Below are 25,281 nucleotides of genomic sequence, written 5' to 3' on the forward strand. Positions count from 1 at the left end.
CAGCCATTTCTTGGCCGCCACCTTGGATTTCACATCTTTTTTCACCATAGCCTTTTTGAGGGCCACACACTTTTTTATGGCTTGGCTGTTTTGGATTAGATAATTATTATTATTGTATAACACACAACATGTACAACATGAGAAATTAATTATTCTAAAACTATACCATAGTTCAGGGGTGTTCTGTTATAAATCTTCTTAGGATGTGGCAGGAACTTAATAGGATGATTTTCTGTAGTTTAGAAACCAAAGTTCCATAGTAGATGTTCAAAGATTGGAGATGCTTGGCCAAACACGTGGGGATCGATCCAGGGAACCAATCACAATTGGCACAACCACAGCACGCATATTTCACATTCTCTGGATCTCAATTTTCAAGTCTGTATACTTCTGACATTTCTCATTAATCTTCTGACTAAGCTTGCTGTCACCAGGGACAGCTACGTCAATTAAAAAAGCAGTATTATGTTCGTGGCTAACATACAAAATGTCAGGTCTGTTATGAGGCAATTAAATGACGATCAGTTTGGATGGTAAAATCCCACAAAAGTTTCATGGATGGGTTCTCCAACACAGGGGAGGGATGATGACAGGGGCGGAGGAAGCAACTTTTTTTAGGGGGGGGGGGAGGGGGCTGCACATTCAGAGTATAACTATGATGTAATACCAAGGCTTTTATTAAATCTTTATATACAATTGTATGCCTAATTATTTGGAGGTGGAAAATACTAATTAGTGTGGGAAGCACACTAGCATGCGAAGCATGGCATGCAAAGTATGCCAACCCAGGGGGTCTGGGGGCATGCCCCCCAAGGAACTTTTAGAACTTTTATACTCTGAGCGGATTGAATCTGGTGGCCTTTTCAAAGAATAACAATAGTTGTAAAAGTGTAATACTTGCAATGTGAACTGACTATAAACGGCCGCACGACACACTACCGTGTGTCTTGATTATTATTTATTATAAAGATGTGACTGTTCTATTAGAGTATCTCGATCTTGAGAGGATTTCAAGGTCGTGCAAATGGCTTCTTTGCAAGCTAGCAACCACCAGAACCGTTCATTTTTAGGTTTCATTGTGCTTTTTAGCAATGAGAAATAAAAGGCTCCATGAGAAGTTTCCAGAAAGCATCACACAAAGTGGTTTTGGAAAAATAATGACAATATTGACATGCAATGCAGTTGCCCAGACGTGATGCGGGCGGAGGACGGGAAACTACACTCTCATTTGGAGTGGCCTTAAGCTCGTGCGGTATAGAAGCTCAACAGTATGATAGCATTTTGATCCGGTGTGGATGTCAAAATTGCCTGCAGTCGCAGATGTTCGAATAGCTACGTGTAGCTAGAGTACAGAACGAAGAATTGTGGGACATTACAGAATTCAGATTGAAGGTGATACAACTAGAGGCGGAGGCTATATATAGGGAATCAAGTGAAGCAACTTGTTTTAGTCTGTCATCAAAGCCACATATAGAATATCCGTCCACGGAATCCACATCCTGATTCATCAGACAGTTTCATCAATCAGTCAAACGTGTGTAGCTAGCTATAGCTACTGTACTGGAAATCATTCTTCTGCATCCTGTTCCACAGTCAAGGATATAATGGAACGTAAGGCTATATTGATACGTTCAGGGCGATGCTTCAACTGTCTCAAACCAAACCACCGATCTCAAGATTGTGACTGAATGAAGAAATTCCGTTTCTGCCAATGCCGCCATCATCTATCTATTTCCGAGAGCCAGTCCACTGAAACTCAAGAACCAGTTCTACCTGTACCAACCACTCAGGCTGCAGCTATCAACACTTGTTCTAATATGAAGAACAGACAGCTGTTTCTTTTACAGACTGCTAGAGCGACAGCAGTAAACCAAGGAGAAAGGTGCTCCCAGGAAGTTTGTATTTCATTTGAAAGTGGCAGCCAAAGGTCGTAGCTATGTTATGAACAAATTGAAAACTTAACTTGAATACCATCAAGATAGAACGGTTAAATCTTAACACTTTTGGAGAGGGTTGATTTAAAGCACAGAGTTGTGACATAGTTAGGTTGTGTTTGTGTAAACCAGGGAGCAATGTAGAAATTCCAATTGAGGCTTTGTGTTTTCCCACAATATGTTCTCCTACACCTAGCCATGTAGATTTGTCAAAACTTCTAACATTACAAAACCTGAACTTGGCTGATTATTCAAGCTCCACATCACATGATGTCATTGATATACTTGTGGGCAGTGACTACTATTGGTCTATAGTCACAGGTGAAGCAGGGGCTAAAAAAGGGGAATAGTTGTGGCTAAAAAGCTAGTTGTAAAATGATGATTTGGCTAGTTGTAAAAGTCAGACTAAATAGCAAGCTGCACCACAAAAAAAGAACAAAGTCAAAAATTACATGCATTTGCTGTGCATGTTTCATGGGATTTGACTACAAGTACCTCAAGATGCATTCTATAGACTGCCATTTTCAAAAAATTTCCACTTGTGGTCCACTAAATTAGCTGGTTATGGTCATTTCCCAGTCCACTATTGATGTAAAATAATTGCCTTAAAATCTTATAAAACAATAGTTTGATCTAAAGAATTGGCTTGTACGTTTGTGTGCTATTGCCTAGTTCCAGGTCTCAGTCACTTATATATCTCAAATTACTTCTAGATTCAATCTTGCCACAATTGTGTTCCAACTAGGTAAATATACTCCCACACTCACTTCAATGATTACCTTCAATGGCATTTTGCTACATAACAATTGTGACAATATAGAACACAAAATACATAAAAGAAAATTATATGTACTACTCCCCCCTGTCTCAGGTTTGAGCTAGTTGTAAAAAAATAGTTTTTTAGCTACTGAGGTGAAGTCATAAAAACAGAAATGGAGCTGGTAGCAGTGAACAGCAAACTGGGTTGGCTATTGTCTGGACCAACAGATGCATGTACAACTGAGATTGTCACCCATTCGAACCTTGTTATCAGTACAATCCATCCAGAAGTACAGCTAGTGTTAACTGAACCCTGAAGATGACAAACTGCATTCAATGCTGAATTGCTTCTGGGGACAGATTCCTATGGAACAAACCCTGAATTTATCCATATCATTCAAGATCAACTCGATACAGGAATTATTGAACCAGTTGATGTAACAGCACATGTAGTACAAACTGGTCATTATATGCCACAGCACCCAGTTATTTGTGACAACAAGAAAACCACCAAAGTAAGGGTGGTGTACGATGGATCAGCCAAAGTGGTTAATTCCTTGTCTCTTAATGGTTGTCTTCAAAAGGGCCCCAATCTTACTCCAAAACTGTTTAATATCTTGATCAAGTTTAGAAGCCATGCCATCACCTTGATAGCTGACATTGAAAAGGCATTCCTGATGATTGGAATCAATGAAAGTGACTGAGATTATCTGCGTTTTCTGTGGCTCAAACACCCAAAATATATAGAGAGTGAGGTGATGCATCTAAGGTTTACACGTTTAGTTTTTGAGATAAAACCATCTCCTGCTGTGTCAGGGACAGTAATTGCACATCATGTTGAGAAGTATATACCATGAAACATATTCTAAAGAAGCAGGTCTCCTTGAAGAATCTTTATATGTTGATGATCTTGTTGCTGGTGTAGATTCACTTGATGAGGCGTTCAATCTTAACTTGAATTGTAAGACATTGATGAAAGAGGGAGGATTCAATCTGAGAAAATGGAACAGCATTTCCACTACATTAAAAAGCAAAATTGAAGATCATGAGGGTGCTGCTGTTGAACATCAGGTGAGACTTTCACATTTGAGGTGATTGATGATGACGCCAAACTACTTGGAGTACAGTGGGATAGTGAGACAGATATCTTTCAATTTGACTTCATTGAATTGCAGAACTTTGTCCTGAATTTACCTTTGTGTAAACAATCTACATTACGTGTTTCAGCAGGAGTGTTTGGCCCCTTGAGGTTTCATGATCTTTCAGTTGCTTTGTATCAGCAGACAGGGTTGGGATGAACCGTTAGAAGGAGAGCTACTAGGAAAATGGAAGACTATCATTGAAGAATTAATTCTCCTTAACCATATCACTATAATATGCAAAGGTACTATTTCAAACAACAGGACCCAGTCCAGGTACAATTACGTGGGTTTTGTAACGCTTCCAGGGATGCTTATGTTGCCGTTATTTATGTCTGCTCTCTGTATGCTGACAGAACTGTTGAAATGAGATTGGTTGCTTCTAAGACCAAGATAGCACCTGTTAAACATCAATCAATACCACGTTTGGAATTGTTAGGAGTCTTAATTTTTGCCAGGTTAATCAGTTATGTTAAGCCTTATATCCAATCTGTGGTAGAATGTTTTCTTTGGACTGATTCTATGACTGCTCTTTATTGGATCAGAAATTGCAAAGTATGGAAGCAGTATGTTCACCATCGAGTGGAAGAGATAAGAAGGCTAACAATAACATCTGATTGGAAGCATTGTCCAGGTAGTTAAAATAAACCCTGCTGATTTGCCATTGCGTGGCATCACAGCTCATGAATTAGTCCACAGTAAATTGTGGTGGACAGGCCCTCCATTTTTGCAGCAAGAGGAGCAACTGTGCCCCCATCAAGGAGTGTGTGAGAGCACTGGTGAAGTGAACACTGAGATGTTGAAGAATTCTCCCCCGATCACATTGTCAGTGGTAAAATTGTCAATGCTAAAAACACTTCTTGTATCACACAATCATCAGTTGATGAAGTTATTAATTGCACAAAATACAGTAACGTCCATCATTTGCTCCATGTTACCACAAATGTTTAAAATTTTGAAGGCATGAATCAAGAGAGATAATTTGGAACCTTGTCTCATAAAGGCAGCTGAGATGAAAGAAGTAGAGTTGATATGGATTTGAATCATTTAATCAAAGGCATTTGCTTTAGAAATTTAATTTATTTGTAACAACAATGCTGATGAACAACAAAAGTATTTGCATGTCAGTCAATTTGGGCTATTTTATGATGAAGCAGATCATGTTATTAGGTGTCGAAGACGAATCAACAACTCAATTACCAACAAACGTTAAGAATCCAATTTTTTTTGCATCATCACCACCTTGTTGAACTTCTTATTCAAAGTGCACACATCAAATTGATGCATGGTGGAGTGAGGGATACTCTGGTACAACTTCATGAGAGATATTGGATATTGAAGGGTCGTCAAGCTGTCCGTTCTGTTATTTGATCTTGTGTGATTTCCAAAGGTATGAAGGGGCCTTCTACCCATCCATTCTTTCATCAGATCTGTCTGAAATATGTGTGTCAGAAGATCTCTGGACCCTTGTTTTTCCAGTCTACCTCCAGTGCCCGTGACAGTGTAAAGGAAAAAGCATACATTTGTGACTGGGCCTGCAATAATAGGGCATGTGGGCACATGATTTTTGCCTACTTTTTCACAATCTCATCACTCATAACTTTTTGTACCATTATGCTATGGTATTGCAATTTTCAGCACTTAGTAAGCATTTGATTGGCATCATGATGCAGGTTACAGAATGCAAAACTACTATTCCAGCACTGCGATATGACCTGAAGAGTGATGGAGTGTAATTTGTGCCCACATGTCCTGTTTTTGCAGAGCCGGTCACATTTGTTTATTTACATGTGCATCTACCAGAGGCATACACTTAGAACTAACTCATCAATTAGATGTGAAGGAGTTTCTGATGGCATTCCAATGATGTACTGGCCGGCAAGATGTTTCTGCAACACTAATATCAGATAATGCTAAAACATTTAAAGCTTCTTCCACACAGATTGCCAAGATTCAGTGTTCAACTGAAGTTGCACGTTACCTGATTGACAACCAGATCACCTGGACTTTTATAGTTGAAAGGGCTCCCTGGTAGGGTGGGTTCTGGGAGAGATTGATTCATAGTGTTAAAGTGGTGTTTGCACAAAGTTATTGGCCATAATATTTTGAGATTTGAACAATTAAGAATGTTACTTGTAGAAGTAGAAGGCATAGTTAATGTGTTGACATACGTTCATGATGACACTGAAGGCATCAGTAATACCCTTTGTCCTGCCCACCTCCTATATGGAAGAAGGTTATACCATACTCCCAACAGCCAACACTGAGATTTTCAGCACATTTCAGACCCTAACAAAGAAGTAGAAGAGCCATAAACAACTGTTGAACCAATTACAACTCAGTTGAGGAAGGACTATCTCCTTAACTTGAGGGAATGTCATGCAGTGAGCAGCAAGAAGGGGTCATGTCCCATGTTTGAAGTAGGCCAGTTGGTGGTTTTGAAAGATGATATGTGACCGGGCTTGCGAAAACAGGGCACGTGGGCACAAACTACATCCCCTCACTCTACAAGTCATATCTCAGTGCTGAAACAGAATATCCGCATTCTGTAACTTGCATCATAATGGCAATTAAATGCTAACCAAGGGGCTCAAAATTGCATCGCAATAGCATAATGGTATAAAAAGGTATGAGCGATGGCAGTTTGAAAAAGTAGGCAAAAATCATGTGCCCACATGCCCTATTTTCACAGGCCCAGTCACATATGACTAAATGCATTTTCTGGAAGCTTGCAATAGTAGATGAGCTATATACTCCCTGGAAGAGATGGGAAGATTCAAGCTGTCAAAGTTAAGGTACCCAATGAGAAAGGTTCAACTTCTACTTTGCGGCGTAGCATTCAGTATTTGATTCCACTGGAAATCAAGACATCCATTGAATGATTTGTGGACTGTAATATAGGATTTTGTACTAGATCACACATACATTATGTAATACACTATAACTATATTGTGTAATGCATCATGTGTGTATTGTTGTAATATTTTCATTAATAACATTTTGAGTTTGTGAGAAGTGCTAACTACCATCCGTGGTGAGCCATTCCTCAAAATATTGAACAAGTGTAGACAGAATAGACAGTGTAGACATGGTAGACAGTGTAGACATGATAGACAGTGTAGACGTGATAGACAGTGTAGACATGGTAAACAGTGTAGACATGATAGGCAGTGTAGACACAATAGATGTTGTAGGCTTGGTAGACCGTGTAGACAGTGTAGACATGATAGACAGTGTAGACATATGCATGGTAGACAGTGTAGGCATAGTAGACAGTGAAGGCATGGTACACTTAGCATGCCATGTTCCACATTCCTTGAAGAAGCAGTTGAACCAAACTGTAGATTCCAATGTGATGTCAGGAGTTCTGTGCAAAGTTGATCAGCCTAATGATTGGGTAAATAACCTAGTAGTCGTTGAGAAAGCTAATGGGTCTCTCAGACTCTGCCTAGATCCAAAGGATGTGAACAAGGCTATTAAACGAGAACATCATAAAATTCCCACAATTCAGGAGATCTCAAGTGAGCTAAATAATTCTTCTATAGCTATAGCGAATAGAAAGTTTATTGGGCCTGTTTTAAGTGAACGTAGCTGTAAATTTTCGGCTATGCAGATAATACTGCTATGCTACCATGTCTCAGTTGTTTTAATTCCCCTCTAACAGGTGGAAATGAAACAGTGGCATCTGGAATCCCAATTGGGCCTCATCAAACAGCTTCCCCCAGGTTCCTGCCAGCTCGTAAATACTGTCTCCTCCCTTGTGAAGTTTCCTCTATCAAGATGTTCTCACCCATGTCTTCAGTGAAGATCATCCAACTTTACTATTAATGATTATTTCAAATGACTATCACACTGACAGTACTACACTTGTGCAATATTTTATGTTATGTATTGTTGTGTTGTATCCTATTTAATGCAATGTGGCTGTAAACAATTTTCAATCAATATTCATATTAGTACTACTGTTAATTTACTGCATGGTATTTGTGGTATAGTAATTAAAATTAATTGTAAACCACTAGTCTGGGCTAAGAAATATGTGGATATAGCTACGAATGTTCAACTGAGGTACGTAAGTGTTATATTAACGCTATAATATAGTTTGTCCTTGCTGCATGAGCATGAAAATTAAGTAGAAAATAAGCTAGATATTACAGTAATAATAAATCTAATCAAAAACAGCCAAGCTATAAAAAAAGGTGCGGCCCCCAAAGAGGCCATGGTGAAAAAAGATGTGAAATCCAAGGTGGCGGCCAAGAAATTGCTGTGATGGTAGGTTAATGGTTACATTTTAATAACGACAATTCAGGTGAATTTGGTGCCAAGACCAAGTGGCACAAAATTCACCTGAATTGTCGTTATTAAAATGTAACCATTAACCTACCATCACAGCCATTTCTTGGCCGCCACCTTGGATTTCACATCTTTTTTCACCATGGCGTTTTTGGGGGCCGCACCTTTTTTTACAGCTTGGCTGTTTTTGATTAGATATCACTTCTTTTTGTTTATGTATACTGCAAAGTCGGCCTATGGCTGGCTTTGAGGCTTTTTTAACCTATGTATTTTTTTCTTTACCACAGGAAGAAGAAAAGAACTTAATGAAGATTTGTAATACTTCAATTATTTTTGATTTTATTAGTAATTATACAAATTATATACATATATTTATTACATGCCCATTATTCCCCACAGGATATTTTTTTGCAGCTGATCTCTCTACTGGGTGACTTGAAATGTAGCTGAACTATATACAGGATGGTGTCTTTGTAGCTGAACTCTCTACAAGGTGACCTCTTCTAGCTGGTCTCTCTACAGGGTGATTTGTTTGTAACTAAACTCTCTACATGGTGGTTTCTTTGTAGCTGAACTCTCTACATGATCGTTTCTTTGTAGCTGAACTCTCTATAAGGTGACTTCGTCTAGCTGAACTCTCTACAGGGTGATTTTTTTGTAGCTGAACTCTCTACAGGGTGATTTGTTTGCAGCTGAACTCTCTACATGATGGTTTCTTTGTAGCTGAACTCTCTACAAGGTGACTTCGTCCAGCTAATCTCTCTACGGGGTGATTTGTTTCTAGCTGAACTCTCTACAGGTGATTTGTTTGCAGCTAAACTCTCTACATGGTGGTTTCTTTGTAGCTGAACTCTCTACAAGGTAACTTCTTCTCTACAGGGTGATTTGTTGTAGTTGAATTCACTACAAGGTGGTTTGTTTGAGGCTGAACTCTCTACATGGCGGTTTCTTTGTAGCTGAACACTCTACAGAGTGATTTGTTTGCAGCTGAACTCTCTACATGATGGTTTCTTTGTAACTGAACACTCTACAAGGTGACTTCTTCTAGCTGATCTTTCTACAGGGTGAATTGTTTGTAGCTGATCATGAACTATCTACAAGGTAACTTCTTCTAGCTGATCTCTCTACAGGGTGATTTATTTGTAACTGAACTCTCTACATGATGGTTTCTTTGTAGCTGAACTCTCTACAAGGTGACCTCTTCTAGCGGATCTCTCTACAGGGTGATTTGTTTCTAGCTGAACTCTCTACAGGTGAGTTTTTGCAGCTAAACACTCTGCATGGTGGTTTCTTTGTAGCTGAACTCTGTACATGATGGTTTCTTTGTAGCTGAACTCTTTACAAGGTGACTTCTTCTAGCTGATCTTTCTACTGGGTGATTTGTTTGCAGCTGAACTCTCTACATGGTGGTTTCTTTGTTGCTGAACTCTCTACAAGGTGAATTCTTTTGCCTGATCTCTCTACAGGGCAATTTGTTTGTAACTGAACTCTGTACAAGGTGCGTTTTTGTGGGTGATCTCACTGCATCTTGATTTGTTTGTAGCTGAACTCTCTAAAGGGTGATTTGCTTGTAGCTGAACTCCTTGCATTGTGTCTAGTTTCTAGCGGATCTCTCTACAGGGTGATTTGTTTGTAGCTGATCTCTCTATAAGGTGATTTGTTTGTAGCTGATCTCTCTGCAGGTTGATTTGTTTTAGCTGAACTCTCTACAGGGTGATTTACTTGTAGCTGAACTCCTTACATTGTGTCTAGTTTCTAGCGGATCTCTCTACAGGGTGATTTGTTTGTAGCTGATCTCTCTACAAGTTGATTTGTGTGTAGCTGATCTTTCTACAGGTTGATTTGTTTGTGGGTGATCTCACTGCAGGTTGATTTGTTTGTAGCTGAACTCACTAAAGGGTGATTTGCTTGTAGCTGAACTGCTTACATTGTGTCTAGTTTCTAGCTGATCTCCGTACAGGGTGATTTGTTTGTAGTTAATCTCTCTACAAGTTGATTTGAGTGTAGCTGATCTCTCTGCAGGTTGGTTAATTTGTAGCCGATCTCTCTACAGGGTAATTTGTTTGTAGCTGAACTGTCTAAGGTGATTTGTTTGTAGCTGATCTCTCTGCAGGTTGATTTGTTTTAGCTGAACTCTCTACAGGCTGATTTACTTGTAGCTGAACTCCTTACATTGTGTCTAGTTTCTAGCTGATCTCTCTACAGGTTGATTTGTTTGTAGCCGATCTCTCTACATGGTAATTTGTTTGTAGCTGAACTCTCTATAAGGTGATTTGTTTGCAGCTGAACTCTCTACATGGTGGTTTCTTTGTTGCTGAACTCTCTACAGGGTGTTTTGCTTGTAATTGAACTCTCTGCAGGGTGATTTGTTTCTAGCTTATCTCTCTACAGGTTGATTTGTATGTAACTGGTCTCTCTACAAGCTGATTTGTTGTAGCTGATCTCTCTGCAGGTTGATTTGTTTGTAGCTTATCTCTGTACAAGTTGATTTGTTTGTTGCTGATCACTCTAAAATTTGATTTGTTTGTAGCTGAACTCTATGCAAAGTGTTTTGTTTGTAGCTGACCTCTCTTCAGGATGATTTGTTTCTCTCTACAGGGTGATTTTTTTATAGCTGACCTCTCTTCAGGGTGATTTGTTTCTAGCTGATTGCTCTACAGGTTGATTTGTTTGTAGATGAACTCTCTACAGGGTAATTTGCTTGTAGCTGAACTCCTTACATTGTGTCTAGTTTCTAGCTGATCTCTCTACAGGGTGATTTGTTTGTAGCTGATCTCTATATAAGTTGATTTGTGTGTAGCTGATCTCTCTGCAGGGTGATTTGTTTGTAGCCGATCTCTCTACAAGGTAATTTGTTTGTAGCTGAACTATCTATAAGGTGATTTGTTTGCAGCTGATCTCTCTGCAGATTGATTTGTTTTAGCTGAACTCTCTACAGGGTGATTTGTTTCTAGCTTATCTCTCTACAGGTTGATTTGTGTGTAACTGATCTCTCTACAAGCTGATTTGTTTGTAGCTGATCTTTCTGCAGGTTGATTTGTTTCTAGATGATCTCTCTACAGGTTGATTTGTTTGTTGCTGATCGCTCTAAAGATTGATTTGTTTGTAGCTGACCTCTCTTCAGGGTGATTTGTTTCTAGCTGATATCTCTACAGGGTGATTTTGTGTAGTTGACCTCTCTTCAGGGTGATTTGTTTGTAGCTGATCTCTCTATAAGTTGATTTGTGTGAAACTGATCTCTCTGCAGGTTGATTTGTTTTAGCTGAACTCTCTACAGGGTGATTTGCTTGTAGCTGAACTCCTTACATTGTGTCTAGTTTCTAGTTGATCTCTCTACAGGGTAATTTGTTTGTAGCTGAACTCTCTATAAGGTGATTTGTTTGTAGCTGATCTCTCTGCAGGTTGATTTGTTTTAGCTGAACTCTCTACATTGCTTGTAGCTGAACTCCTTACATTGTATCTAGTTTCTAGTTTATGTCTCTACAGGGTGATTTTTTTGTAGCTGAACTCTCTACAGGGTGATTTGTTTCTAGCGTATCTCTCTACCGGTAGATTTGTGTTGATTTGTTCATTGCTGATCGCTGATTTGTTGTAGCTGAACACTCTGCAAAGTGTTTTATTTGTAGCTGATCTCTCTACAGGGTAATTTGTTTGTAGCTGAACTCTCTCCACAGTGACTTGTGTGTAGCTGAATTCTGTGTAGCTGAATTCTCTAGAGAGTGACTTAATTGTAGCTGAATTCTCTACAGGGTGCATGACTTGTTTATAGCTGAACTTTCTTCAGTGTGACTTGTAATGTTCTGAATCTCTATAGTGATATATTTGCTTAACTCTCCACATGGTAACTGTCTTCTTGCTGAACTGTCTATAAGAATAACTGTTTGCAGCTGAACTCCCTACAAAATAACTTGTGATGTAATAAAATTCTATAATGGAGTAAATAAATTAGCCGAATGCTCTATTAGGGTGACTGTTCTATTAGAGTATCTCGATCTCGCATTTGCTACACGGAGTTGGCTTTAGAATCATAACTCAGTGGTTTGTAATCCGATTCTTCTGTACTACTGCAAGGACTTTCTATGAAGATTATTCCAGCTATGCACCGATTTTCAGCTCATTGCTCTAAGCGGTTTGCCTAGTAGTCGTGAAAACTAATACTTTTTTTATTCGTAAAAATCGATTGCGTAATTGTGACACAGGTTGGGGTTTGTGTCATATCTCCATGGTCTTTATCTCGATTCCTTTTAAACCACCAAAAGGCACTCCTACGATGATTACTTCATCTACATAGCAATGTTCAACTCATTCCATGAAGCGGTTTACCCTGTAGGTGTGACAACAAATCGATCTTGTTTTATTATTGCTTTATGGTGTAAACACACCAAAGGTCTGTTGGTAACATGTACCAACAGCCGCGAAAGTACATTACATTACATTACTTATTTACCTACTTACTTACTTATTTTACGCGAATAATCGGTCATAACTCCTGAACCATTCATCGGAGTTGTACCAAATTTGATGCTAGGATTCGCCGTTGGACTCCCTTTCTGTGTGCCAAATTTCATGGCGATCGGAGTACGTATTTGCTTGTTATAGCAATTTTTGCAAGTGTGCGAAAAGACGAAGAAGAAAAAAAACGAAACTTTGGCAGCTCGTATCTCGGAAATGGCTGTAGCGATTTCCTTCAAATTTGGAATGTAGACTCCCCTGGCTGGCGGGCAACTGTGTAGCAAGTTTGGTTCCAATCGGATAAGTGATCACTGAGATACACAGGTGTGAAAATGACGTTTTCGTTCTTCCTGTCAATACACTCACGGGTGTGGCGCGCCGGCTTCTTGGGCCGCACGACACACTACCGTGTGTCTTGATATATACGTGTCGTAGTGCCATTTTATATCACAAAGCTAGCTACTAGCATGTGATGTTGGCGATGGAATTGATTATGAGCTGACATAGATATTGATTCAATAATATTAGGCCAGGCCAAGTTGATTCACAGTTTATCGTCCGGGATGTTTGAAAAAGTCACGCGGGCTGGAGGTCATTTTCCATATTTCATAATTTTTTTAACGTGGAAAAACATATTAAAAGTAGCTTCACACAGTTGCTAGCTACTTTAACAATAATTGCAAGCTTATTTGATTACGTCACTGTTAATACTTAGCTACTCGTTTATGCAATCTCTCCTTTAGAAATCCATTTATTATTATTATTATTATTATTATTTAATGGGCTTGTAGATGCCAAGGCAAGCTAACTTGCCAGGCTAGGCCACAGGCCTTTGAAGGTGCCCATATCTAGATTGCTTCCAAAAATTATCCAAGCGCAGCTTGAAGGTTGCAACTGTTGGTGCTATTGAAGGTTTTAACGGGTCCAGGCTAGGGATAATTGTCACGTTTGTTGCACGCACCATGTTTAAATATACAAAAATGAGTTCGGAAGCGTCAGCAATGATTATCTATGATATTATGTTCCTTGTCAAAGCTTTACAACAGCCATCTTCTCAATTTAACATATACAACTACATATCATTTAGCTCTTCCAACACCAGGTCTTCGTCTACTAACAAACTAAATCATGTCCGCACTAATAGTAACTATGCCAGAAACTTTACTTTAATAGAATTCCCAGGATATGGAACCAATTACCTTGCATTGACATCAACCAGTCCCTACCAGTCATCAAAGCTACTATTCAGAACTATTTATGGCAACACTTCACCACAAATTTCTCTCCTGACAATCCCTGCACCTATCATTACTGCTGTAGATGCAGCAAGTGCTATGATTCTGGACTGACAATTAACTTTACTATATAAGTTTAATTAACTCCCGGCTGCCAGCACAGGTTGCTGGCAGACCATCAATGCAACTTTTTCTTCATCTATACCCACCTACACATGTATAATTGTAATTGTATGTTGCATTGTAAAGCATTAATAATAATCACGGGAGAAATAATGAATTATGAAATTATTGTTCTATTCCTAAAAACCCATGCGGACGGTGACGATAGACTGTGAATTAACTTGGCCTGGCCTTATTAAGACCGGGCTGTATGGGACTATAGCTATATAGCTATTAACTTTTACTTTATAAGGATATGTCGTTTATGGAATGCGCTTCCATTAATTGACATTAATCTGTCTATTGACACTATCAGGAACAGAGTAAGGTCCCACTTCTGGAATCATTTCATTCATAACTTTGACTCCCTCAATCCCCAGACACTGCACTACCACTGTCCCTGTAGTCGGTGTGTTACTGATCATTTCTCGATTAACTACACACTGTTTCAGACAATTTATCATGTGATCTTTTATTATTATTTTATAATTACTGCTTTTGCAGGTAGGCACAAGCCTACAGACCTTTAGTACACCATATGTATTGTCAATTCTTGTATCTGTGTGTGTACCTAAGCTCATGCTTGTATGTGTGTACTATAAAGCATTAATATAATAAATAAATAAAATAAAGCGAATTGACTGGCTTTTTGCATGGGCTGCTAGTGAATGCAAAGGCAATTGACTGCTATTGCATTTCTGTGGAGATCTGCGAAATTTTTACCCTCGAAAATATTAAACCTTCTACACGTGGTAGTATGCATGCAGAATTTTCGTCGCATGCAAGGTTCGTCACTTGATAAAATGAATGGAAACTGCAGAACATTTTGTGTAGCTAACTATATCGCTTCAGTCAACATCTTGGTTGACATCTAGAAAAAAGGACATCATGTGAAGCTTGACTATCTGATAACTACACGGAGCACACCACTTAGTAGGATATTGTTAACGAACTGCTAGCTATAACGGCTAATTTCTGCTCGTCCATATGATAAAGAAAACATGCAGATGCATGACTGTGTCAAAATAACCTTTCTTTTTAATCCGGCAGTAGCTAACTTTCTACGATCAACACCGGATAACCAGCTTTATTTTGTTGATCACTGCAGTTGACCATCACTGGAGACTGGGTCGAGTTCTATAGAGAACTAACACAAGGAACATTGCAATGTAACTGGGTACGTATACTCGTGCTATAGCTATTACCTGACCACATCTGCATGTATGTTGTATCATTCCCTGTAGATTCAGTCTCCAGAGCAAGTGCTTAAGCATGCATGGAGCTTGCGACTCTCGGAAGTTCGTAAATGAAGACTGATGCTATTAATGTAGGGATATACAACTCCAAGGATCCGAAAGGATATGATTAAACACTTGCACCAAATAGCGAGTTTGTCGACTGGGTGCCGACAAACTTCAATACATATAGCTACACGCAAGTCTATAGTCAGTCCAGCACTAAATAACATCAGTGCTGGGGGAGTGGAGGAAGGGCTGTCCATCTAGCCCGGGCTGACAAATGTGTGGAATTACTATAGCTACTAATAAGAAGTGTGGAATTACTGTAGAATGTTCAACTGAGATACGTAAGTGTTATATTAACACAAAAATATAGTTTGTCTTTGCTGCATGTGCATGAAAATTAAACAGAAAATATGCTTGCAATATTACAATAATAATAACGCTGTTGATATTTAGCCGGACACGGGACGCTCGCTTTAACCCTAGCTCACCTCGAACTCACCCAGAACTTTTTTTTTTTTTTTTTACCCAGAACTTACCTTCATGCAACTAGTGTGTTTGATAATGGTGACACTTCTTAACGTTTATACAGCAAACGATCGGCTAAATATATTTGCACCGTGACCTGTGGTCGGCTAAATATACACTTCGTAATAATAAATATATACGTACTGAATTATTATTATTATTATTATTATTATTATTATTAGCACTTTACAGTGACCAGCACTGAAGGTCTGACAGCAAAATTATACACTTCATACTTATTATTATTATTATTATTAATGCCGTGCAGCATTGACTCCTATGGCATGTCTGTGTATGCAATACTTCATGTATGGCATGGGCATGGCATGCTTTCACATTAAAAGTTTATACTTAATATAGTCATTGCTGCATAGTAATCTTACTATATACACAGATGATAATAAATAATATTATATGTTTATATGCGTGCTACATCTCATGCTGTATACATATAGTTAATCCAAAGGAAATTAAACCAGAGACAGTGAAATATCTGTCAAACAAAGAGTATCCAGCTAAATCAGGACTGATATGAGTGAACCTGTAACAGAATCAAAGGAGAATTAAAATCATTTCCATACACTTTTCTCTGAAGCCTGAAGCAGGAGATAAATAATTGCTTCACAGTATAAGCAGAATAGAAATCAAATTAGCCTCAAAGGTCCAATTTCATTATCTCAAGTGATTTGCATTGCTTCAACAAAGAATCAGTAGTCGATTTTGGATTTCAAAAATTGTCACATTTTAGATGCTGGATTAAAAATGCTCCATCAGCCACTAACTACTAATGGCAACAATTGATAAAAATTGATTTACATCAAACTCATTGACATCAGTACAAGTAGCTAACATCAGAAAATTGATCAAAAATCAGATAATTTACTCATCTAAGGCAACTACTCAGTGCTTGAGATTGCACATGTACCATGACTTATTCTCCTAAAAGAAGTTAAACAATCATTTTCTACACCAACCACAAAGCTCTTACAATTTACAGTAAATTTATTGATGATAATATGATGTCTGAAAGATCAATTATCTACAATGGATTGGCTGGATTTTCCCTCTGAAAACCTACTCACATAAGGATTAATCAAAACATTTCAGCTTTGAGAAACAATAAACATAATAGATTGGAAATAGCATGTATTAATTGCAACCATAGCAGCAAGGAGGAAGGAACTTAAATAGCCTTTTTTTGAGGCCCTACAGCACTGTTAAGACTTTCAAATTGTTTATGCTGTACAATCTGTTGAATTTTGCAAAAGAAGGGTTTTCTATGTCCAAGTCTCAAATGGACTTCCTGTTTCCAAATGTGAAAACTACTGCTTTATCATTGCCTTCACTAAGGCTAAATGAATGGGGAACACTATTGCTGAAAAACTGTGACAAATTCAAAATAATTCTGTTGAAGTATGTACATTATGACATACGAGACAAGCTACATGAAAGTTAGAGAATATGTCAAACTGAGAAAAGATATACATGTGGATTCACTGATGGAAGCACGTGTAGCAAAGTAGCAGCTATACTGTAACAGTTGTATAACACTAAAATGAGATAGACCACTTACATGCAGCAGGTGCTTTGTTGTAAAATCAGAAAAGTAGAAAAGTAGTTGGTGATTTTACATTTTGGATACTTTGTGAGAATTTCTCAAAAGCCTAGTTCCTTTAGAATGTGCTCTGTGTAACAGATTAAACTCTTGTTAGAGTTTGTGTAACTATATAAACATAACAAATACTATATTGGATATATATATATATGCATGCATATTAATTAACTACTGTACATGTGTATGTTTAAAGCTACATGCATTGTGTATATTTTTATTTACTGTATGTAACAAAAACAGTCAAAAATAAATAAAGCACAAGTAAGGGACATGAAATGTATGGCAAACATACTGTGTTTTTTAGCTATGCGATGGAACAATATAGTAGTATTTTAAATTGATTTTTCAGAAATAATAATAAAGTGAATGGGTTGTGAACAACAAATCAAGTTAGTTGACATGGCCTTATAACAAGAATTTAGTTAGTTCTGCAATCCATTTTTGGCTTAGTTGCACTAACCAGCACTGTGAGTAATGTTAGCCAGTTTCTGGGTATTTCACAATGGGAAAGAGCAAAAACTAGGCCCTACCATTAAAATAAATGGGTGGACTTTGTACCATGACAACTTAAAGTACTTGGAACTGACAGTGACCACAGCTACAGTTTACAGAAAACAAGAAACATAAGCCATTGCAGCTTTTTGTCCAATCTCAGCTGTGCCATAATACATATAGCTGACTATACCAGAGCTGGAAGGTGATTCATTAGCACAAATCCAGATCTGCCAATGCAATTTAGTTACACTGCCTTCACAACTTCCTTACATGCCAATAGCTTTTGCTATTGACCCTTCACAGGCATGTATCATTTACTTTTTTGATAGCTTTTGCTGGTACTTGTGTATATTCATGCTTAGCTAGCTAACAATTTTCAAAGCACTTTGTAAGTGCAAATATTGATACAATGACAATCATGAAACCAGTGATGACATGTAAAATGGTATACAGGGGCTAAACATCACTAGTTGATATATATAGTAAGGAACAAAGTCCAAGTCTTTATGTTTTTGCACTGTATGCATGTACATAGGTGTAGATTGTTACTCAGACAAAAAGCTTTCAAACTTCAATGCATTCAAATATTACTCCTCCAAAGCCTCGCCACTGTGGATATCAACATATCCCAGTACTGAATGTACAATTGTTTCTTAATGTGGTGGCTTGCATTAATATATTTTTTGGAGTAGATATGGCTTAAGCTCCTTTTATACTGTACTGCAGCTACAACAAAGTGTGAGAGCCTGCTACTACAGTGCATTCATATATATCAGCAACAGAACTTTGGAAAAAATCTACCAGAGGGAGCTTCAGAGGGTATATAAGCGATTTCACTCCTACCTTAGTGCTATCACCATCAATCAACAGATAACAGATTTGTCATAGTAATGAATATTGACAGTAGTTATTGTTATTAGAGCTTTACTGTGACCAGCACTGATGGTCTGACAGCAACATGAGCTATAGCCTTGGATTACCTAACCTAACAAACTGGAACTATAGACTTAAACATTACTTATGTAATTACTCTACAGTAGCTACAATAAGGTGAAACAGAAAATGAGACAAAGAAAGGAAAAGTAGCAATGCCACTTGTGATATACAGCACCTGTACTTGTACAATAAGGTGGCGTGTACATAGTGCATCTTTGTGCACAAATCTACCCTTTGATTTCATGTGTAAACAACACATTACATAAGGTACTTCCCCTTGGAAAATACCATGACTAATATAATTCTGTTCCCCAGCATTCTTGACTTTACACAACAAGGTTACATCACAACCAAAAGAATTTGAGTTATTAACCTGTGAAGATATTATGAAAACATCATTTATTGTAAACAACCTTATCAAGATGAATAAAAAATTGGAAATTTTAAAATGGGAATAGGGATCACTGAAAAAAGACACCAAACAAGAAGGGATCACTGGGGTGGTAATGTAAACCACAAATCCCTATTTTGACTCTGTGTCATAATTATTTAGTTACATGCTCCCCTGAGTCATTTTAAAATGAGTCAAAATAGGGATTTGTGGTTTGCATTACTAAGACACAATAGTGTAGCCAAATACGTACATCCACTTGCTGTTGTGTGGTAAATATGGCATGCTATGGGAGCATCACTGGTGGAAGCACAACCCCAATAGTGTTACAGAGAATGACTTTTCAAAAATACTTTGGGACTTCAATATTTTTGTGGACCACATGATATCAGCAAGGCAGTCAGATATTGTGATTATTGACAGTGTTTCTGCTCTTATCACAATGATTGCAATTGATGTAGCTATCTATTCCTGCTGAAAAGCATCTGAAGAGGAAAAGCTCTCTAAGTACCAGAACTTAAGAGTTGAACTAGAAAGATTCTGGTGAAAGAAAACATTGATGGCTCCTGTAGTGACTGGATAAGAGCTCTTGGCTCTATTTCTAAGAGATTTCAGGTTTTCTTTGCAACTTATGAATCTTACCACGTTAAATATCTACTTATTACAGAAGACAGCTCTATTGGGAACCACAACCATCTTAAGAAAAGTTCTTCAGCTTTCAAGTGTGGGTATACACTATATAGCTGTCCAAACAGTAGAGAGGGTAAGTGGGAGTGAAGAGGGAAAGTAGACTGACTCACCAGTGTATGGAGTGCATGTGCACTCAGCTGTATATAATTCTCCAGCTAGGGGGGCTATAGATCTGGTGGCATATATACTCCCAGACCCCTGCAATTGTTTAGAAAATGATTATCACAAGATTGAATCTAGAAGCTATTTTTAACCAAATCTGGGTACAAGATAAATGAGTTCAGGTGGAAGTAATTTTAATTAAAAAATAGAACTATACACAGACACTGTTTCTTGTTATTGGGTTTTAAGAAAATGTATAATAGTGGTTTGTCAAAGAGAATAAAGAATGTATAGTTAGTTGAATGTAAGGTCAAGGAGAATATTTAAAAACACAGGTTGGATCTTCTTCATATGTAGCCACTGTTTTGAAGTGCAGGTTGCTATTTCAATCTAACTTTAATGATGAATCCATCCATCATTATAATTGTTTTGCAACTAGTCTACAAATACAACTAGTTTTGGCCACAACTATAAGCCCTTTTTAGCACACAATGATCTTGACAACATAAATGCTGCAGTATCATTTAAGCTTAAAGTTGAGCTTCAAGGGATTTGATGGTGCAAACTCCAGAAGCTGCTATAGATTTATACAAATGTAGCATGGGATTTGATCAAGCAAGAGAAACAAAAATGAATAGTTCTCAGATGTTACAGCCTTGTGAACTTTATTAAATTTGCTATTATATAAGACTATTGTTTTACTTGCAAGAGAAGCATTTAAACCCAAGAATCAAGTTTGTAGAGGAGCCTTAAAAACTTAAACTATTTGACAGAAAAGGTTATTTTCAGAATAGATTTTCAATTAATGATGTTTTATACAATTTATAGTACATTAAAGGTATAAATCTTTTAACTGAAGTGATTGGTACATGGCAGGATGTTTGGTACAATGGTGAGGATATAGCAGTGCACAGGTCTAGAAGAAAAGGTTTAATTTCAGCTTACACTCTGGTAACTTCTTGAAAATTATAGTTTTAATGTTGGGTATTCTATTAGAGTATTTGACTGTTCTATTAGAGTATTTCGGATTTAGCAACTTCTAAGGTAAGACTTACTCCAAAAGTATAATTGTGAACCCCTCATAGTAATAATTATTGTATAGGATTAGCTATTCCCCTTGCTCTTTCTATCTTTTCATATGTATAAAATGCAACTGCACCTGTACTACAGCTTCTAGAAGCTTCCTAGCTTGTTCATTGTAAATTTTTGGAGGGGGGGGGTGATTCAGCACCCCAAGTCCCCCCTAAATCCGCCCTTGTTTTACATGTTTCTGTAATTAATTTAATAATAATAATCACAATGGTTATGGCAATGCTTTGGTAACCTTATGAAATAAATGGAAGTGTTGTATTTGTGGCCCAAGAACAGGTCTTATCTACAAAATGCTGTTAAAGCTTATTATCTATAAAGCCCCATGCTCAGCTAGATGCCAACTTTGTGGTTCTTTTGGTGAGACCATTGACCATCTTGTAAGTTGTTGTTCCTTTTTATCACAAATTACAAGAGTTGCACCACGGATCCCATGATGTGACAATTTATAACACAAAAATTGATGTGGGACTTTATCAAATGCTTTTTAAAAAAAAATCTAGCAGCAACACATCAGTTTGTAGACCTAAATTCAAATTCTGTAAAAAGTCATCCACTGTTGTTATTAATTGTTTTTCACATGACTTATCTCTTCTGAAACCACTCTGATTATTGCACAAAATATTTCTGGTGTCTAAGTGCTTAAAGATGTTGGAGCGTATAATTTATGTTCAAGAGTTTTACAGCAAACACAAGTAAGGGAGACTAGACAATAGTTTAGCGTACTTGATCTAACATCTATTTTGTAAATAGCTATAGGGACTACGTACATTAGCGTGTTTCTATTCCTGAGGCAGTTGGCCCTGTCCCACATAGCTAAACTAGGTGCAAACTCAAAGGCTTATAAATTTATAAACCCCATGCACACATTCATAATGTGTGCATGAGTATAATATCAATACAACAATGTAGTGAAACCTGTAGAACTGTACCTACTGTAACAATAAGGTCACCTCTCTATTTTATCTATGGTAATCTCAAATGTGCCATTTGTGTACAAGTGACTGACCTAATGCAGCCATCTGGTTAATGAGGCCTGAAGATTCCAAGGCAATTGGAATAGTCTGCAGGTTTCATTGTACATATTATGGCTTTGGTTTGTATACTTTACATGCATGCAATACATGCTATACATGTCATACACATAATGTAACAATACTAACACATACATATCCACATTAATTATACACTCATGACGTACAATACAGTATATTCATAATCCATCTACTATGATATACAAAATTAATATTTATAACATGTGTAATTTAAAAAGACACAGCAATTTTTATGATATTGAGTTAATGCAGTTAATACCTGCAATCTTGATGTGTATGTACGTACAATATCATGATATATAGAAGAGAAGAATTGTACAATAAAATTATACACTTATTATCCAATTTCATACAGGTAGTAAAATATACTGTATTGACACAATACTGCATTTTAGGGATTTCTGTTTTCAAAAGTAGATTTTGCATTTGAAATGCTAAAATCCTTCCATAATTTTGTGGCAGCATTTTAGGGTGCCATTTAGTTTGGGGGAGATGCCAGTACTATAAAACTTATACAGTAGCATTGTACTGTATGATTGTAACATGTTTATTTGCTGTCTTAATTACTTGTGTACAAGTACATATTAAATTACACATGTTAAATACAAAGCTCGACATTTTGAAAGTAATGTAACAATTAATAAAACTGAAATTTCAGTACCTTTGTATATTTAATAATTTAATTATTCTTTACAATATTGTATTGCATTACAAACTTTCATTTTCCATTGAGATACAGTTACAAATCATAACCAAAGCTAGAGTATAAAATGTGATAAATGATTGTTGACTCTATACAGTAATGTATTGTAAACATTAATTGAGTATACCAATTGCTGTGATCACTATTGTAAAACTAAAATCAAGGTATATAGTGCAATGGGGGCACTGACATTGTCACTTTTGTATACTATTAAGTTCATAAGGTTGTAACTGACAGTTGTATGCAGAAGAAAGAATGCACATAATATAATTATATGAAAATTCTTTTGTAATTCCAGGAATAGCTCCTCAATGTTATACAGTATAACAACCATGTTCTATGCTGTCTTTGCTGGAATACTAGCAGTGGTAGGAGCAACTGATCATTATTATGTTCAGCCCGATAACATGGCTACATGCTTGAAGTCACGATGTCCTAGATTACATGTCATCATTGATTATCCTTATAAGTATATTAAGTCTAATACAACCTTGCATTTCAGTAAAGGAACATATCTCCATAAATCATCAGATTTTGTAGTTATGAATGTTAAAAACTTTTCACTCAGTGGTACACCAAATGCTCACGATGCTGCATCACCTTTGAGTGTTATTAAATGCACTCCAGATCATCCTATATATTTTTATAATGTCAGTAATCTGCTGATAAAATATTTGAAGTTTGAAGAATATGGCAGCACACCACCCAGGTTATCTCATATATACATTGCAAATAAAAGATTGTGGACGATATTACTGGGCTAGTATAGCTTTTCACTATTGTACTAATGTAGAAGTTGTGAATGTATCCATTACTCATCCAGTCGGCTATGGTATAAGAGGTGTAAATGTATTTGGAAACAACTCAGTTGAAAATACTACAATTATAATGAGCAGAAAACAATTATTTAATAATCTTGTTTCCACATGTAGCTATGGAATACACTGGAGTTATGGTGGAAGTGGTGAAACTAACAATGGCACCTTCAACGTCTCTGTCATTAATATAATGTTGAAACAGACTGGTTTCTGCATGGGCAGTTCACAAGATTTGTTTGTATTACAGTTACATCAATTTAGTGTATACATTGTAAAAAAGAACTCAGATTTTACTAACTTAAGAGCCAGCTTAATAAAACTTGATGTGGCTTCATTATCACAAAGCAGTATTGAATTCTATAAGTGCAACTTCAGCTTAAATACTGTATCATATGTTATTTACTTCCAGTATCAGTTGCCTCCAGTTGATGTTAATAATATACCCACTCCAAAAATAGATGTAAAATTTGTAAATACAACTTTTTCATCAAATACTTACCATTCAGCTTACTTACATAATAGCTCCATCTTACGGTTAGTAATATCATCACACATCCAAGTTAACCTGAATGTTGATTTTGTATATGTTTTGTTTTATAAAAATGAGGTTACCTTATTGAGCATATACTCGTCCACTTCATTATTGGGCCATCAACCAGCTGTATCGATCTCCACTACAGGCTATTTTGTAGCAAAGCAAAATCAAAATTTTGCATGTGACAACAACTTGATATCAATAATGGAAGGACAAGTCCATTTTAATGGAATTACTGAATTTACAAATAACCAAGTAACTGAAATTCTTCATTCATCATCATCGCTAATCATTTTCTCTAACATAACATTGTTTGCTACAAATATATGCAAACATTTAGTATCTCTCAATTGCAGACAATGTTACATTATTTTTTAAAGAAATTCTCATTTAATTTACGTTCTTTCATAACACAGTACAAAAGGAATTAATAAAATTGCCCATCCACCACAATAATCCTAAACCTTATTGTTTATTTCAGTTTTATGATCCGATCAATAATGAATACAAAGATTTCAGAATTGATCTACAGTTCTTAAGTGTAACAAGTTTAAAAGCCAATATCCCTGAAGTAAATAAATTAACATAATATTGTAAATGGGCCCCTGGTGTAGCATTTCAAAATATTGCTCCTTAAGTTGTAAACAATAACATCATTTCTTTGAACCTAAAAATGTGACATCTTATACTTTAAATGCTCACACCACAATTTGTTACTGCCCACATTCATCACATTACAATTGTAGTATTGAACAATTAGGCCCTATATACCCTGGACAAAACTTAACTGCCTTCCTTATAACAATGAAGAATTTGGTATTTTGTATGCAGAGACATACAATGATAACCTGCCAAAATCTGCTTGCAAACTTAGGAATTATGGGAGCATGAAGCACATTTTTCATCAAGGGCAAAGTGAAAGAGTGTCTTTTGCTATTGCTTCAGAACAACGTACAGGTTGTGAACTATTTCTCACAGCTCAACCAAACTTGTATACTGCTTATGATGTCTTTTATGTCCACCTTCTTCCATGTCCATTAGGATTTACATTACAACATGGAATTTGTGACTGTGATCCTGATCTTGAAGAATATATTTATGAGTGTAAA

At 36.9% G+C, this 25,281-nt stretch overlaps 1 protein-coding gene and 2 long non-coding RNA genes across 3 annotated transcripts; 2 read left to right on the top strand and 1 right to left on the bottom strand.

Moving 5' to 3' along the window:
* Positions 1-2,866: 2,866 nt before the first annotated feature.
* LOC136259333 (uncharacterized) lies at positions 2,867-5,331 on the top strand. The gene is made up of 7 exons (XM_066052828.1): positions 2,867-2,927; positions 3,054-3,389; positions 3,619-3,764; positions 3,960-4,108; positions 4,189-4,466; positions 4,549-4,657; positions 5,223-5,331. Exons 1-7 carry the CDS (start codon positions 2,867-2,869, stop codon positions 5,329-5,331), a joined length of 1,188 nt encoding a protein of 395 aa, XP_065908900.1.
* A 7,714-nt stretch (positions 5,332-13,045) lies between these two features.
* LOC136257993 (uncharacterized) lies at positions 13,046-17,589 on the top strand. The gene is made up of 3 exons (XR_010702489.1): positions 13,046-15,151; positions 15,219-15,559; positions 16,199-17,589. It is a non-coding gene; the product is annotated as an uncharacterized lncRNA (long non-coding RNA).
* A 5,419-nt stretch (positions 17,590-23,008) lies between these two features.
* Positions 23,009-24,448, bottom strand: LOC136259071 (uncharacterized). Its single transcript, XR_010703171.1, has 3 exons — positions 24,250-24,448; positions 23,310-24,202; positions 23,009-23,254 (listed from the first exon to the last, which is right to left on the bottom strand). It is a non-coding gene; the product is annotated as an uncharacterized lncRNA (long non-coding RNA).
* Positions 24,449-25,281: the final 833 nt, after the last annotated feature.

The sequence above is a fragment of the Dysidea avara genome, chromosome 6, assembly GCF_963678975.1.
Source record: "Dysidea avara chromosome 6, odDysAvar1.4, whole genome shotgun sequence".
NCBI lineage: Eukaryota > Metazoa > Porifera > Demospongiae > Dictyoceratida > Dysideidae > Dysidea > Dysidea avara.

Excerpts from the sequence above, each read along its gene's own strand:
- LOC136259333 (XM_066052828.1), top strand. The coding sequence starts at position 2,867 with ATGGAGCTGGTAGCAGTGAACAGCAAACTGGGTTGGCTATTGTCTGGA. Across the intron at positions 2,928-3,053 it reads GTCTGGACCAACAGATGCAT|ATTCCTATGGAACAAACCCT; the intron begins GTACAACTGAGA and ends TTCTGGGGACAG. Across the intron at positions 4,658-5,222 it reads AATTCTCCCCCGATCACATT|GTATGAAGGGGCCTTCTACC; the intron begins GTCAGTGGTAAA and ends TGATTTCCAAAG.